This window comes from Myotis nattereri, assembly GCF_964212035.1.
Source record: "Myotis nattereri genome assembly, chromosome: 1".
In the NCBI taxonomy this organism is placed as follows: domain Eukaryota; kingdom Metazoa; phylum Chordata; class Mammalia; order Chiroptera; family Vespertilionidae; genus Myotis; species Myotis nattereri.
Window position 1 is genome coordinate 68504712 of NC_138075.1, and position 15406 is coordinate 68520117.

Below are 15406 nucleotides of genomic sequence, written 5' to 3' on the forward strand. Positions count from 1 at the left end.
TATGGCTACTAGAAAATTTAAAATTGCACCTGTGGTTTGCGTCCTATTTCTGTTGCAGAGTTTGGCGAATGTGGAAGTCATTTGCAAACTTGGTGAGAGTAGGCTGCCTGAGACTAAGTAATTCCAAGCAAACTGTTTATACTACTTAGAGGAGACTGAGTCAGTATCGCAATGCTAGTAAACAAATGAATAATTATGATAAGAGCTATTAAGGGCCACAACAGGATATGTCTAAAGTAACGAAACTCACCACTAAAAGTTCTTCCAGAATTTTGGAGATGTATGTAAATGATTTAAATGATTTCACATAAATTGACAATATAATATGCAAGTATTTAAGTTAAATCCTTTGAAATCAACTCTGAAATGTGGTTTTTCAGTCTTTTTTAACCTGTGTTTTCTTTCCTTTTTTTCTTCTTTCTTTTTATTTAAAATTTATTTTATTTTTATTTATTTATTTATTTTGAATATTTGGCCAGGAAACTTCATGGTGTTATGGTCAACTTGCCGCACAACCGTGTTCAAATCTGTCACCAACAGGTTCATTAAAAACCTGGCCTGCTCGGGGATTTGTGCCAGCCTGGTCTGTGTGCCCTTCGACATCGTCCTCAGCACCAGTCCTCACTGTTGCTGGTGGATCTACACCATGCTCTTCTGCAAGGTCGTCAAATTTTTGCATAAAGTCTTCTGCTCTGTGACTATCCTCAGCTTTCCTGCCATTGCCTTGGACAGGTAAGGTCAGGTAGCCAAATGCCCAATTTTGAAAGTATATTGAAATATTAGCATCACAAAGCAAATGGGAAATAGTCATTATTCCACTATTTTAGTTTGTGATCAACAGAAAGAGAATGAATTGCCAGAACAGATACCTCACACAAGACAGGTGGACGTAACAGCAGCTGTGGAAAATAGGACCATTGAAAACAGATGTGACATTGGAAGTCACATCATGATGCTGGGGCAGAGCTACTGGAGCCTGGAGTATCTTCCAAGTTGGTTGGAATTGGTGGTATTTGTATTGCAATTTGCAGTAGATAGGCTCATCTGATTGATAACTACAATTAGGGCTTTTGATGTAGGACAAAAGCATTTCTGGAAGAACAACAGAACAATTCAGTGTTATTTAACAAAAAATTAGATAGTCCAGTTGGACCGGGCCAGATAATACCAGAATTCCTTTGGAGGATTTATTTCCAAGGCCTTATATTGTGATGGTTGTTGTTTTCTCTTCTCATCCTCTTTAGGAGGATGTTCATTTGGAAATGAATCTTACATTTTAACTACTACATACATAATTTGATCAAATTTATCAGAGTGTAAAGATCTTAGTAATCAACAGCCTCCTGTCTTTTCTCTTTGTTGCTGGTGTATCATGAAGACAGTTGAGATAATAATGCAGCGAATAGAATTAAATAAGAAAACAATAATTGGAAAGTATTTTGTGCCCATGAGTACTTTTGATTTCAAGATTTGCAGAAAGGAAAAGTTGCTGAAGGGATAAGGTTGGCTGGCTCTTCTGACTTTATACCCTATGATAAATTTAACTACATTATAGATGAATTTGGAATTTCTAAATGCTTTGTTCATTCAAAACATATTTAATATCTTAATAACCTCTAAGAGTATAGATTGCAGAACCCATATGTGGAGTCGCTTTCAGCCTCTCAGGCCTGGAACCTTGATTTCATTAGCTGCCTAATGTCATCTGCATGGAGGGACAGAGTCATACAAAGGCCCTGCATACGAGGAGAAGCTGTTGGCTTAAGAGAGGGAACTCTGGAGTCAGAAATCTATCTACTGGTACATTGCTTTTTTTGGTGGGTGGCTTTGGGCAAAGTGGCTTAATCTTTCTGAGCCTCAGTTTCCTCAGCAGTAAGAAGAATTAAATGAGTTATTTGTAGCCTGTGGTTGGATAGGTTGCACCAATATTTGCCTCTCTTTCTCTAGGCTTTGCTTCTAATTGGCACATTCTTCTTTAGATTTATTGTCTGCAATCATTTTACCATCAGATCTTGCTGTGAGCCACTCTAGCTCTTTGGAATTTTTCTCACTAGAAACTCACCATTCACAGGATCAGACAAGGCAGGTGATAAATCCAAGTGCCACAGACCAGGCTGGGGTTGTGTGTGCATTCATGTTCATTGGGGTCAGTCACTTAGCAGATGCAGCTAATAGTTGCTTTGTGGCTATCTAGATTTAGTGGGCAGGACTCTTCTTAGGAGAAAATTTAGAAATCTAGATTTCTATCATTTTTTAATGTTTGCAATTAATTTGCGTTAAAAATATTATGTGGAACACTCAAATCCCTCAGCAAGCTAAAGGTGTACCATGCAATGCCAGTTTGTCATGACTGCTCTACAGTAACTTCTCATGTCTCTTCCATGCTCAACAACAGACCTTTGAAGATCTGGAAAGAACAGATTGCACAGCACTGGAATATCACAGTGAAAAGTCAATGGCGTCCTGGTGATGCAGTTACAGCCCTCATGAATTTTGCATTGAGCCACTCTGTATTTATAGGAGGTGTCCTTCCAACTGCCCCTTGTACTACCTGCTTAGTGAGGTCTTAAGTCTTCAGACCACATTGTGGACTTTTCTCAGTTTTTTAAACAACATTTTTATTGAGATACAATTTATGTTTCACAAAATTCACCTATTGTAAGTGTATAAGTCAATGAATTTTAATATCTTTATAGAGTTGTGCCACCATCAATAAAGCTGACCTTTAGAACAGATTCATCACCCTAAAGAAAAGAAACCTCATGCTTATTACACTCACTCTCCATTCCCACCCCAGACGTAGGCAACCACTAATATACTTTCTGTCTTTGTATGTTAGCTGTTTTTGGACATTTCATGTAAGTAAGATTATACAGTATGTGTTCTTTTATGTCTGACTCTTTTGCTCAGCATAATGTTTTCAAGGTTCATCCATGTTGTAACATGTATTAGTACTTCATTCCTTTTTCTTTTGTAGTTTTATTAAGATATAATTGACATACAGCACTGTGTAAGTTTAAGGTGTACAGCATAGAGGACTTGAATATATTGTGAACTGATTGCCACAATAAGTTTAGTTAACATCCTATCTAATAAAAGAGAAACATGGTAATTAGCGTACATCCACTACCCTTCCCATTGGCTAATCAGGGCGATATGCAAATTAACTGCCAGCCAAGATGGTGGCCGGCAGCCAGGCAGCTTGAAACTAACATGAGGCTTGCTTGCTTTAGTGATGGAGGAAACCAATGTTCCCTGCCTGCCTTGCCGGCCTCTGAGCTGCAACTCTAAGCAACTATGTTACAAATATAGAAGCTAAACAAAACCCCAGGAACCTGCTTTAGTCGGCCCGGCTTCAGCCAGCAGGATCGCAACATTGTTTCAAATACAGAAGGTAAACAAAGGCCAGAAACCTGCTTTCAGCAGCGGAGGCCTAAGAGCTGGAGCCAAGCCTCAGAGCTAAAGCTGGCCCAGAATAAAAAAAGAAAAAAAGGAGCAGTTGGGAGCTTCAGTCACCCGCCAGCCTGAAAACAGCCCTCAGCCCCTCACCCAGACTGGCCAGGCACCCCAGTGGGGACCCCCACCCTGAAGGGTGTGTGACCAGCTGCAAACAGCCATCAGCCCCTCACCCAGGCTGGCCAGGCATCCAAGCGGGACCCCCACCCTGATCCGGGATACCCTTCAGGGCAAACCAGCTGGCCCCCACCCGTGCACCAGGCCTCTATCCTATATAGTAAAAGGGTAATATGCCTCCCAGCACCAGGATCAGCGGAGCCGTGAGGCCTCCCGGAATTGGGATCAGCGTGACAGGGGGCAGCGCCCAAACCCCCTGATCGCCCTGCGGCTCTGTGTGTGACAGGGGGCGGGGCCACAACCTCCCTATCCGCCCTGCTCTGTTCGTGACAGGGGAAGGCACCCCAACCCCCTGATCAGCCCTGCTCTGTGCCTGATAGGGGGGAGCTCCCCAAGCCCCTGATTGCCCTGCGGCTCTGTGTGTGATAGGCTGCAGTGCCCCAACCCCCTGATCGGCCCTGCTCTGTGTGTGACAGGGTGCGGCACCCCAATCCCCCCCCCCCCACGGGCCCTGCTCTGTGTGTGACGGGGTAGAACCAAAACCTCCCCATCGGCCCTGCCCTGAGTGTGACAGGGTGCGGCGTCTCAACCCCCTGATCCGCTCTGCTCTGTGTGTGACAGGGGGCGGTGCCCCAACTCCCCTATCGGCCCTACTCTGTGCGTGACAGGGGGGAGCTCCCCAACCCCCCAGATCGACCCTGCTCGGTGCGTGACAGGGTACGGAGCCCCAACCCCCCTGATGGGCCCTGCCCTGTGAGTGACAGGGGGGAGCTCCCCAACCCCCTGATTGGCCCTGCTCTGTGCATGACAGGGGGTGGCGCCGCAACCTGCCCATTGACCCTGCCTTGAGTGTGACGGTGCTGTGCCCCAACCCCCCAATCGGCCCTACCCTGAGCGTGACTGAGGGTGGCATTGCAACCTCCCGATCCGCCCTGCTCTGTGCATGACAGGGGCGGTGCCCCAACTCCCCAATCAGCCCTGCTCTGAGCCCGACCAGGGGCTGCACCTAGGGATTGGGCCTGTCCTCTGCCACTTGGGAGCAGGCCTAAGCCAGCAGGTCGTTATCTCCCGAGGGGTCCCAGACTGTGAGAGGGCACAGGCCGGGCTGAGGGACCCCTCCCTCCCCCCTGAGTGCACAAATTTTTGTGCACCGGGCCTCTAGTCTATATAATAAAAGCCTAAGCGACCGTTAAGGCTGAATGACCGGTTGCTATGATGTGCACTGACCACCAGGGGGCAGACGCTCAATGCAGGAGCTACCCCCTGGTGGTCAGTATGCTCCCATAGGGGGAGCACTACTCAGCCAGAAGCTGGGCTCATGGCTGGTGAGCATAGCTGCCACAGTGGGAGTCTCTCTCAACTCTGCGGCAGTAGGCGCAGTGGGCCGGGGTGAGTGTGAGCCACACAACACCCAGTCCCAATTCAGGCTCCTCCCTGGCTGCCTGCTGCTTGGCGCACTGCTATATCCCCTGAGGGGTCCTGGATTGCTAGAGGGCACAGGCCAGGCTCAGAGACACCCCCCCCCCCCCCAGTGCATAAATTTCATGCACTGGGCCTCTAGTATAGATATAAAAGAAAGAACAATTTTTTTTCCTTATAAAGAGAACTCTTAGGATCTACTCTCTTAACAACTTTCTTCATTGTTTTTTATTGGTGAACTAGAGGCCCGGTGCATGAAATTTGTGTAGGGGTGGGGGTGTCCCTCAGCACGGCCTGTGACCTCTCGCCGTCTGGGACCTCTTAGGGGATGTCTGACTGCTGGCTTGTGGCTGGATGGTCTTCTGCTGCTGCACGGCTTGCTGCTTGAGCTTCAGCAGCTGCTACACGTGCACGGGCTGGGCCACCACGGTCTGTCCTGTGAACACCATTGAGTGGGTGAGTCAAGTGTGGTGGCAGGCTCACCCTAAGTTCCCTGCGCTTCCCTGAGTCACTGAGTTGTTTAGACTGACTACCTTCTACAGAGAACAGCACTGGGATCAGGCCTAAGCCGGCAGCCGGACATCCCTCTCGCAGTCTGGGACCCCTCGGGGGATGTAGCAGTGCTGAGTGGCACATCCCCTGTGGGAGTGCACTGACCACCAGGAGGCAGCTCCTGTGTTGAGCGCCTGCCCCCTGGTGGCCAGTGCACATCATAGCAACCAGTCGTTCTGGTCGTTCTGCCGTAACGGTCGCTTAGGCTTTTGTTTATATAGGTAATAGTCTTTTGTTTGGCTGTACCACTTTTGTTATCCATTCATTAGTTGGTGGACATTTGGGTTGTTTCCATTTTTTCTTTCTATTGTGAATAATACTGCCGTGAATCCTGAAATTGTTTATTTTTTTATTTTATTTATTTATTTTTTAAATATATTTTATTGATTTTTTACAGAGAGGAAGGGAGAGAGATAGAGAGTTAGAAACATCGATGAGAGAGAAACATCGATCAGCTGCCTCCTGTACACCCCCTACTGGGGATGTGCCCGCAACCCAGGTACATGCCCTTGACCGGAATCGAACCGGGGACCTTTCAGTCCGCAGGCCGACGCTCTATCCACTGAGCCAAACCGGTTTCGGCGTGAAATTTTTTAAAGAATAGAATTCAACAAGAGTGAGAACACGTTGTTTTGAATACTTTTCTGTTATATCTAGAATCAATGCAATAATAAATAACTGTAGGTTATTTCTGGGCCTTTGACCTTAGAGAGGAAAATATGCTAACAATAAAATATCCTTACTTTCTTTCCATCAGACAATCTACTGTGTACTTGCCATAATTTTTTAAAAGGTAAACAAGTCCTTTTAGTAGAAAATTAAGACTGTTAGTATCCTATTTTATTATTCAGAGATACAAATTACCAGTAAGCTTAAGTATGGTGTGCATGAAGGTGAAGGGAAAAGTGATCCTTTCTCTCACTTCTTTCATGGATATTTGTTTCATGGCACTGAATCAGCAAGTTAATTGGGAGGCCACCTACACTTCCTGCATTATTTTCTAGAGGTGTATATACTGACAAAATTACTTGTAATGAGCCTGTGTTGCAGCCTATTTCCCAATACATAATGGAAGCAAAAATGCCTGGAAGCCTGGGTTCATTATCTGCCAGTTAGCAAATAAGAATCAGAGCCAGGGGACCCCTGAGCATGTTTTTATGCGTGGGTAGAAACCTTTATCTGTACTCAGAGAAATAAGATGGAGAGCATGCATAACTTACGTGTTTTTCTCCCTTTTCCCCCCCTCCCAGAAAGATATCTAGAACACATTTCATCGTGCTCCATACATCTGTGATCGTCTGTGGTCATGTTGTGTTTGCATCGTATTTCCCTGAGCTGGAGCATTCTTGACATTTTCCCAGGTGCTCCCTTTCCCATACTTCCTTTGTGCATACCTCTAATAGAGCCATCACCTCCTCATTTATAATTGTTTGCATGCTCCTCCCTCCCCCCCCCCACCGCATTAACTTTAGAAACATCCCTGTATATCTTTTCTTCTTTTTGTAACGCAGTGCCTAAACATAGGTGGTGCTCAGAAACTCTTGTGACAGGAAAGCATTTGTGTTTAGTTGGCCTCACGAATGAATGAATGTTAATAGGATTGTAAGGCTGACTCCAGCATGAGCTGACTGCAGTGATGTGGGCAGAGCTAATCTCTGATAATCACCACAATTCTGGTGGCTAGTGGACACCCTTTCCTGACAGATGTGGCTCTAGGGTCTGTAGAACTACTCAGTTCTACCAAATCATTGCTGATATGGAAGCAGGGTGCTTTCTGAATTCTGATTAGGTGGTTATGGAATAATCAAGTTAGGCTCGAAGGAAAGAAGTTTTAACATGCAGGCATTTTAGACCTATTATTTGCTCTTAGAGTTACTGATTATCATGGGGACAATAGCTATTGAGCAGACATAATTTTTGTCAGTTGATTTTGTGGAAGGACTTTGCCAGAGTCCATCCTTAATATTGGGTCCTGCCCTGAGCAGCTGTAAGGTTAATATATCAATTTTTTACAAATTAGCCTTACACTGAAAAATAGATGTCTTTATGGCAGATGGAGGCATCCTTTATATTGAGCACTCTTTGGAATTTAATCTTGGTGGCAATAATTATAAAGCTAGTTATGAATTGTACAGCAGAGTCCTCAAAATTTAAGGTCTGGCAACCTAACTTCCCCAGTGGTTCCCTCTTTCTTAGGCAGAATAAAAGAACTTGACCCTTTTTTCCATCTCTCCTACTTTTGGTAATAGAGATTCCCCTAATTTAAAGCATATCTTCTCCTGTGAAATGAATTTTATGTGTGCATTTTGCAGGTACTACTCAGTTCTATATCCTCTGGAGAGAAAAATATCTGATGCCAAGTCCCGGGAACTGGTGATGTACATCTGGGCCCATGCAGTGGTGGCCAGCATTCCAGTGTTTGCAGTGACCAATGTGGCCGACATCTATGCCATGTCCACCTGCACCGAAGTTTGGAGCAACTCCTTGGGCCACCTGGTATACGTTCTGGTCTATAACATCACCACGGTCATTGTGCCTGTGGCTATGGTCTTCCTCTTCTTGATACTGATTCGACGGGCCCTGAGTGCCAGCCAGAAGAAGAAGGTCATCATAGCAGCGCTCCGGACTCCACAGAACACCATCTCTATCCCCTACGCCTCCCAGCGGGAGGCCGAGCTGCACGCCACCCTGCTCTCAATGGTGATGGTCTTCATCTTGTGTAGCGTGCCGTACGCGACCCTGGTTGTCTACCAGACTGTGCTCAACATCCCTGACGCTTCTGTCTTCTTGCTGCTCACTGCCATCTGGCTGCCTAAAGTCTCTCTGCTAGCAAACCCTGTGCTCTTTCTTACTGTGAACAAATCTGTCCGCAAGTGCTTGGTAGGGACCTTAGTACAGCTACACCACCGGTACAGTCGCCGTAACGTGGTGAGTACAGGGAGCGGGCTGGCCGACGTCAGCCTGGAGCCCAGCGTGCGCTCAGGAAGCCAGCTGCTGGAGATGTTCCACATTGGGCAGCAGCAGATCTTTAAGTCCACAGAGGATGAGGAGGAGAGCGAAGCCAAGTACGCTGGCTCTGCTGACCTCCCGGCCAAGGAGATACTTAGCACCTGCCTGGAGAGAGAGCAGGGGCCACAGTCTGCGCCCCCTGTGCCACCCCTGGGCACAGTGGACTCTCTATCCCAGGTGGCTTCAGCAGCCCCTGTGGAACCTGAGATATTCCCTGGAAAGTATTCCCTGCAATTTGGTTTTGGTCCTTTTGAGTTGCCTCCCCAGTGGCTCTCAGAGACCCGAAACAGCAAAAAGCGGCTGCTGCCCCCCTTGGGTAACACCCCAGAAGAGCTGATCCAGACAAAGATGCCAAAGGTAGGCAGGGTGGAGTGGAAGATGAGTAGAAACAATAAAGTGAGCATCTTTCCAAAGGTGGATTCCTAGCAAGGGTTGAAAATCCCTGGGAGCAGCAGGGAGCTCCCCTACTCCGGCCTGCCCTTCACTCTGGCCCTGTGATTTGTACGATCTCATTGCAACCAGAATGGGTTAACTTTTCCTGGCTGGGCCAGATGCTTTGGAATGAGAGGGAAATCTATATGAAGTCAATGTCTTTTTATTGAGGGAGTATATATATATACTTAGCTCAGTGATTCATGTCCTTAGTAAGCCCATGTTCCTCTTTGTGGAGACAAAAGTTGGGCATTGTAGATTAGGTCTTGGGGTGGGTACCCCATGTGTGTTTTCTGGGGATCCTCAGTTCTCGGAGTCCAGCAGAGAATACACAGAGAGAAAAGGCATCCCTGAGCTCAAAGGAGCAGGGCCGCTCCAAGGGAAGCCCAGGATAACTATGGAGTGGTGTGGGCACAAAGAAAATGCCTATTTGATGGACTTAAGTATGTCAAATATATTCAAAATTGATCTGTACCTTCAGGGAAGATAGGGACTTGGCATTTGACACCTTTTCTTTGGAAGGCCCGATCATATGTCTCGCAGTTCCCCCCAATGCCCGTCATCCTTTTCACTGGGATGTGGATAAGGAACGGCCCTCTGCCCACATTTGACGGACATGGCAATAGATGTGCCTGCTGGTAAGTGAGACGATCTATGCTTGGTTATCCTGACATTCCCAGGCATCATGATGGCCTCAGAAAGACATGTCTGCAGGTTTGGTTGGAAAACACTGCAAGCTCTTTTCTATGTATTTCCTCCCTTACGTTATTTATTTATTTTATTTATTTATTTTCAACAAATGAGAGAGAAGCTTCGAGGTAGAGAAGAAAGGCACTGTAGTCTTGTCCACACACTGTAGTCTTTTCTGTTCCCACTTGATCTCGCCTGAAAGGTGCTACATAGCAGTCATTAGAAGTAACGTATATTGAAAAAAAAGATCTCATGCAAACTTTTGTAATTCAGAGGTGATTTTAAAATGCAAAGCTAGTGTATACTGGGTCCCCTGGAAACATCAAGCTAAACGGCTTGATTAGGAAAGGTGGTTCTGCCCAAAAGGGTGGGAGAGGCTGACAAGAATGGTCCCCTTCTGAGGAGGGCTCCAGACACCGGCTGGCCAGTCTCATTTTCAGTCCATTTATGCAGCTGTGATTTCTCCCTTCATTTTGGACACAAAGGAGGAACAGAATAGGGAAAAAGAATTAATCGTAAAATGCCATGGCAACATATAGTAGCCCAGGTGAGCTCTCCAATTCCTCTTTCCCAGAGTGGATAGAAGAGGGAAGACAGTGTCCTCATGACTAGACCCTGGGGGCGCTCCCAGGCAGTTCACGGCGCCTCTGCAGTTCACCAGGCTGAATGCAAACTGCAGAGGACACCTCACTCCTCCTGAGTGCAAACCAGGTGCCGGCCGCTCTCTCTAGGGGGTTGTGTTTTTGTTAATAGTATGCAAGGGAGCCCATCCAGTGCCTTGAGAAAGGAAAGTGGGCCTGCTCACCGCATCCCAGAAGCCATCCTTTCCTTAAACCACACTGGTCCTTGTCCCTTGGAGGCAGCCCAAGACTGTGTAAGGAGTCGCCTTTTCCTCTCCTCTCCTGAGTGTGATGTTTTATAATTCCTGAATGTGACCCTGACCCTTCCTCTGTGTGTTTTGTCTCCTCCAAGAGTTGTGTTCTCCGGGACTGCCACTCCCTCCCCAGGGCCTCCTCCTCCGGACTCTGTGTGCATGCCATCTGCAGCTCCTTGCCCTGATAGTTAATATGTGGCCCTTCAAGCTTATCTTTCAAAACCTGCACAATTGTTGCAACTTTCGTCAGGGGGAAACATAATCTGTCAGAAAACTTGTGTCTACTCTAGAAGAATCTGTCAAATGTAGCCACTTTGGTATCATTCTGATAATATATGTGTACAACTGAATAAACTCTGATGAGGCGGAATTTGGTAGGTATTTCTTCTGTCTGTTTGAAGCAAATGGTTGACTTCTAACAGGTCATTGTCGGGTGTATTTCTATACTCTCTGAAGCATTACATTTTAATAAAAAATTGAAAAGCTGTTTCTGAACTCAAAGAAGGTTGTATGAGCTATGTGTTTTTTGTTTCTTCTTTTCCCTCAAGTGGCAGTTACCATCTGAACCTCTGGCTTCCTACATGATCTCAAAGGAAAAGTATTTGTATCCCCCATAAATACAGACGGCAGCATTGCAGTAGCATATTGTTGCAAATTTAAAAATGAATTCCCAAAGGAGAAAGTGCAACAAATGTCACCAACATGTCTCCATATTGAATTGGTGGGAAGACTGCTCCCTCTCCAGGGGAGACTGGGGTACAGCCTTCCTCCTCCCTCACGTGGTGAGGCTGATAGCACATGGCCAGGACCCTGGGCTTCGGGGCCAGCTGGCCTGTGTTTGAGGCCTGGCTCTACCACTGACCGGCCTAATGACCTGAGTAGGTGAGGAGGTAACCACGGTGTGTCTTGGTTTTCTCTCTGTAAAATAGGGAGATAGTCACTGTGTCAGAGTCTTTTGGCCCAGCTCGCATACTTCACCTCTGATTTGAACCGCATCTTCAGTGGGCCACTGCTGGCTGCATCCACTCCCTTCCCGGGGAGCAGTCATGGCCTTGCTTTGCTTTCTGCCCTGTGAGAACTCCCTTGCTCCTGGGTGACCCCTGATCAGTGTGCCATGGGAACCAGTGGGTAAATGCCCCTGTCCTGTCCTGTCCTGCTGGACAATTGTGAGAGGCATTTGTCCGTATCGCAGGCAGCCAGGCAGAATTGAGTCCCTGCTGCCCACAATGGTGTCTCAGTGATGAATTCTTACTGACTTCCTCTTCCTTTCCTGTTTGGGTTTCTTTAGGCCTCACTCATGCCCTCAGGGATCACCTCCCCAAAACCGTACCACATAAAGCCTTTGTCTCAAGCTGTTTGCAGGGGAATCCAAGTGAGACAAGAATATACCTCATGGGGCAGTTGAGAGGATTAAATGGGATGATCTGTGTTAACATGATGCCTGGCACAAAGTAAAGATCTATCAATATGAGTGCTTATCCACTATGTTTTTTTTTTTTTTTAAAGTGGTTAGGGGGCTTAATTGGAATGGTTTCCAGAAAATTACACTAAGCCAGTCACTCCAATATTAATATTCATAATAATTGAGGCAGTACACAATGCCAAAGGACTATTTGTATCCCTGAAGAAAAAATACCTATGTAAGTTAGACTATTTCTTAACCAAATAATTCTCAGTTTCAAAAAAAAGGGAGGGGGGGGATGATAATAGACTCTTCAACTTCATTGTAAACCTATAAGGCAGGTTGTGAATATGAGTGAGCACAGTTTTCTGTATTGGTGAAATAGGCAAGTGGAGTAACTAAGTGCAGACGTACAAATCAGAGTGGACTCGTCCATGGAAAAGGAACCGTAAGTTAATCACTTGGTTAAATGTAAGTTAACCATCTGGAGCTCAGGCACAAGTTTGACTTGACTGGACAGCGGAATGGCTGCCCCATCTCAGCTCTGGGAGTTCGGAGCTCTTTGCAGCCCCTCCCCGGGGTGAGGTGGCTCAGTGTGCACACGGCAGCTGCTGCTGTGTGAAATGAGGAAGCATGTAATCCAGAATTTCTACTGGTCGTCATGTGTAAAACATGGTGGTCAATAGATTTTTCTGATGTCCTGGAATTGTGGCTGAAATCCCACGGCTGAGGACAAGAAGTGTTTAAAATTCTCACATATACTAGTATATGATTAAGAAGCAGAATGTGCTCTGTGCCGCCCCCCCCCCCCCCCGCCCAAACTGTCCCCCATACACACCCAGTTGAGGGAATGATTGTGCAAGAGAATAATATCCTCATCCACCATGACAGGTTGTGATCAAATTATATCCCAAATGGATAATACACAAAAGAGTAGACTACACATATTAAGTAGAATGTGGAGATGTGTGAATGCCAAAAGAGACAGCTAAAATGAGTGCAGGTCTTTGTCTCTGGGACTGTTTTTGTTTATTTATGTAAGCCCCTTTGTTCTATTTTAAAACAATTTACATTATAGAAAAAAAATACAAATTAAAAAGCTTCTGAATTTTGCAATGCACCATCAGGCTAAACCAAAGGGAAAAAAAAACAAGAAACATGCATATCTAAAGGAAATTGAGAAAACAAGGCAATTTAGGCATTCAGGGTCAGAGTAACCAATGGCTCTTTGCTGATATACTCAAATGATGTCAGTTTATTCAGCTAATTCACTTGGTTTGGCTGTATGAACTAGGGACTTTAGGCTGTTCTGAATTCTAGTTTTTCCTCCATATCCTCTCAAAAACTAAGAAGAAGTATTTCTTTTTTAAAGCACTTTTAAGAATTATTACTACTTTTTATAAGTTTAATGTAAACAATGCTAGTTTGCTTCAGAAATTCTTAGAATTCATATAATATTTTAGATAAATATGTATAAAACATTGCGTTTAATGAATTAAAATATCCTGGACTTGGTTTTTTTTTGTTTATTATTTATGTTCCCATCTACTTAAAAAATATCTAAAGTGACTGCAAAAAAAGGTGAATGCAATGTAAGTACCTTCGCATTAACGACTCCAAATCATTAGAATATTACTTAGAATATCTTAATTTATAATACTCTCTGTCTTAAAGTTTCTTCCCTTGGTAGCATTTGGCTTCTCACTGCCTGCTTTGTATTTATATATGATGTATCACTGGAGGATATTAAAGCACAGCCCACAGACTTTCTGTAGGAAATGATATGATCTCTGTTTTGCAGATGGGGAAACTAGAAGCACAGATGGCCACATCATTAGCCCTAAGAGAGGAAGCACGTTGGAGACAGTGCTAAAAACAGTACAGAAGGCCTTAAAGCCCGATTCTTCCACTGCGTCCTCTGAAGTACTGATGATCATTATCTATCATTATTATGACTATTTTTGAATACCCACTTGGCACATATTATTAAACTGTACTGGGGAATGGATTAAAATCCTTAATGCCTGGCAGCTGTTTTTCTCGATGTTATTTCCCAAATTTTCTTCTGCTTCATAATTTCCCTTTTTTTTTTTTTTTTGGTAGAGGCAGTTCAGAATAAATGTTAAAAAAAAATGCTTAATGGAATGCCAAGATTGAGATAGCTGGGCTGAGAGTACTCACAGGCATCATCTCCTGCCTCGTGTTCTGCTTCTTAATTCTGCACTGAGTTTACCCTTAGTTTAATTTAAGAGTCATTGCCATCAAATCACTTTCCTCAATTGCCCATGCTTTCTTAGGGTCACTTGGTACCCTTCCCTGCAAATATATGAACCAATAACAAGATTCATTCATTCATAACAGTAAATATTATTGCATTTGATACACACTATTATAGTGGAGTATGAAGGATCCATCGTATGGACAGCTGAGGGGAGAAAAAAGAAACCTCACAGAGACAGAGAGCAGAATGACCGACGGCTGACACGAAGTGCTGAGGGAAAGTGAAAGTGTGTGTCTTCCTCAGTGATTCTGATAGATGGCTGTTTTTTTCTTTAAGTCCAGGAAATTTCTTCCTCCATAAAACATCAATTTACTTCATATAGTTATAGTACTTGGAATTTGGAGATTTTTTGCCTAGTCATATACCACCTCTGCAATTTAATATGAAGAAGTTGAGGTCCAGGAGGAGTTGAAGTGATTTTTCCTCCCCAAGACCTTGGACCAGAATGTATAGTTTTTAAAAAATGCCTAATCCATAAAGAAGATGCGAGGAGCAGAAACCCGTGCTTTTAAATGTCCTTTTTCATGATTAAATAATTCAGTAGATAGTAGATGGGAAGATAAAAAAATGTTTCCCTAAGGCCTTCAATCTTCTTCCCGCTAGTTATTGTGACTAGACTATTATATAGCTAGCTATTATATAGTTAGCACTCAGAAATTCCCCATATTCCTGACATTTTCAATCTAAAATGAGTGGAGGTAAAAAGCTGGAGGGATTCATGTGACCATCTAGTTTCTGCCCCTGTCAAGATCTCTGAGCAACTAGGCATGGTTAGAGAAAAAATGAAAAGCTCACTTGTCCAGAAACAACTTACTGAAGGATTTGACTCGGGTACATAGCCAATAAAAGGTAGACAAATGAATGCAAGTTTGCCACCTGAATAGTAAATTCCCAAAATTTTGGCCAAGGTAATGATCTCTAGATTCGTGACAAAAAATAGTTGGCAATTTTCACAAAAATACAAAGTCATCTTAGCAAAACATAAACGACATTTAATAGATGACAGATGTGACTTGAGCCTGATAATTCACTTTTTTTCACTTAAAGCTGTTTTATTTGAAATGAAAGTCCTTGTTTTATTGAACAGTGCAGTGAAACACTCAATATGGAACCTCAAGAACATTTTGATTTCTCTACAAAGTAAGAAGAGTGTTTGGGAGTAGCCATTATGTAA

At 44.5% G+C, this 15406-nt stretch overlaps 1 protein-coding gene across 1 annotated transcript in view; it reads left to right on the forward strand.

Annotated features, from left to right (window-relative positions):
* GPR176 (G protein-coupled receptor 176) overlaps positions 1 to 11036 on the forward strand; it is a gene marked incomplete at its 5' end in the record, with an annotated part of 97640 nt that extends 86604 nt beyond the window's left edge. Inside the window, 4 exon segments of the mRNA XM_081103707.1 lie at positions 59 to 66; positions 68 to 117; positions 541 to 732; positions 7857 to 11036. Coding sequence (XP_080959833.1) covers positions 59 to 66; positions 68 to 117; positions 541 to 732; positions 7857 to 8979 — 1373 coding nt within the window. The 3' untranslated portion in view covers positions 8980 to 11036.
* Between the last annotated feature and the right edge of the window lie 4370 nt (positions 11037 to 15406).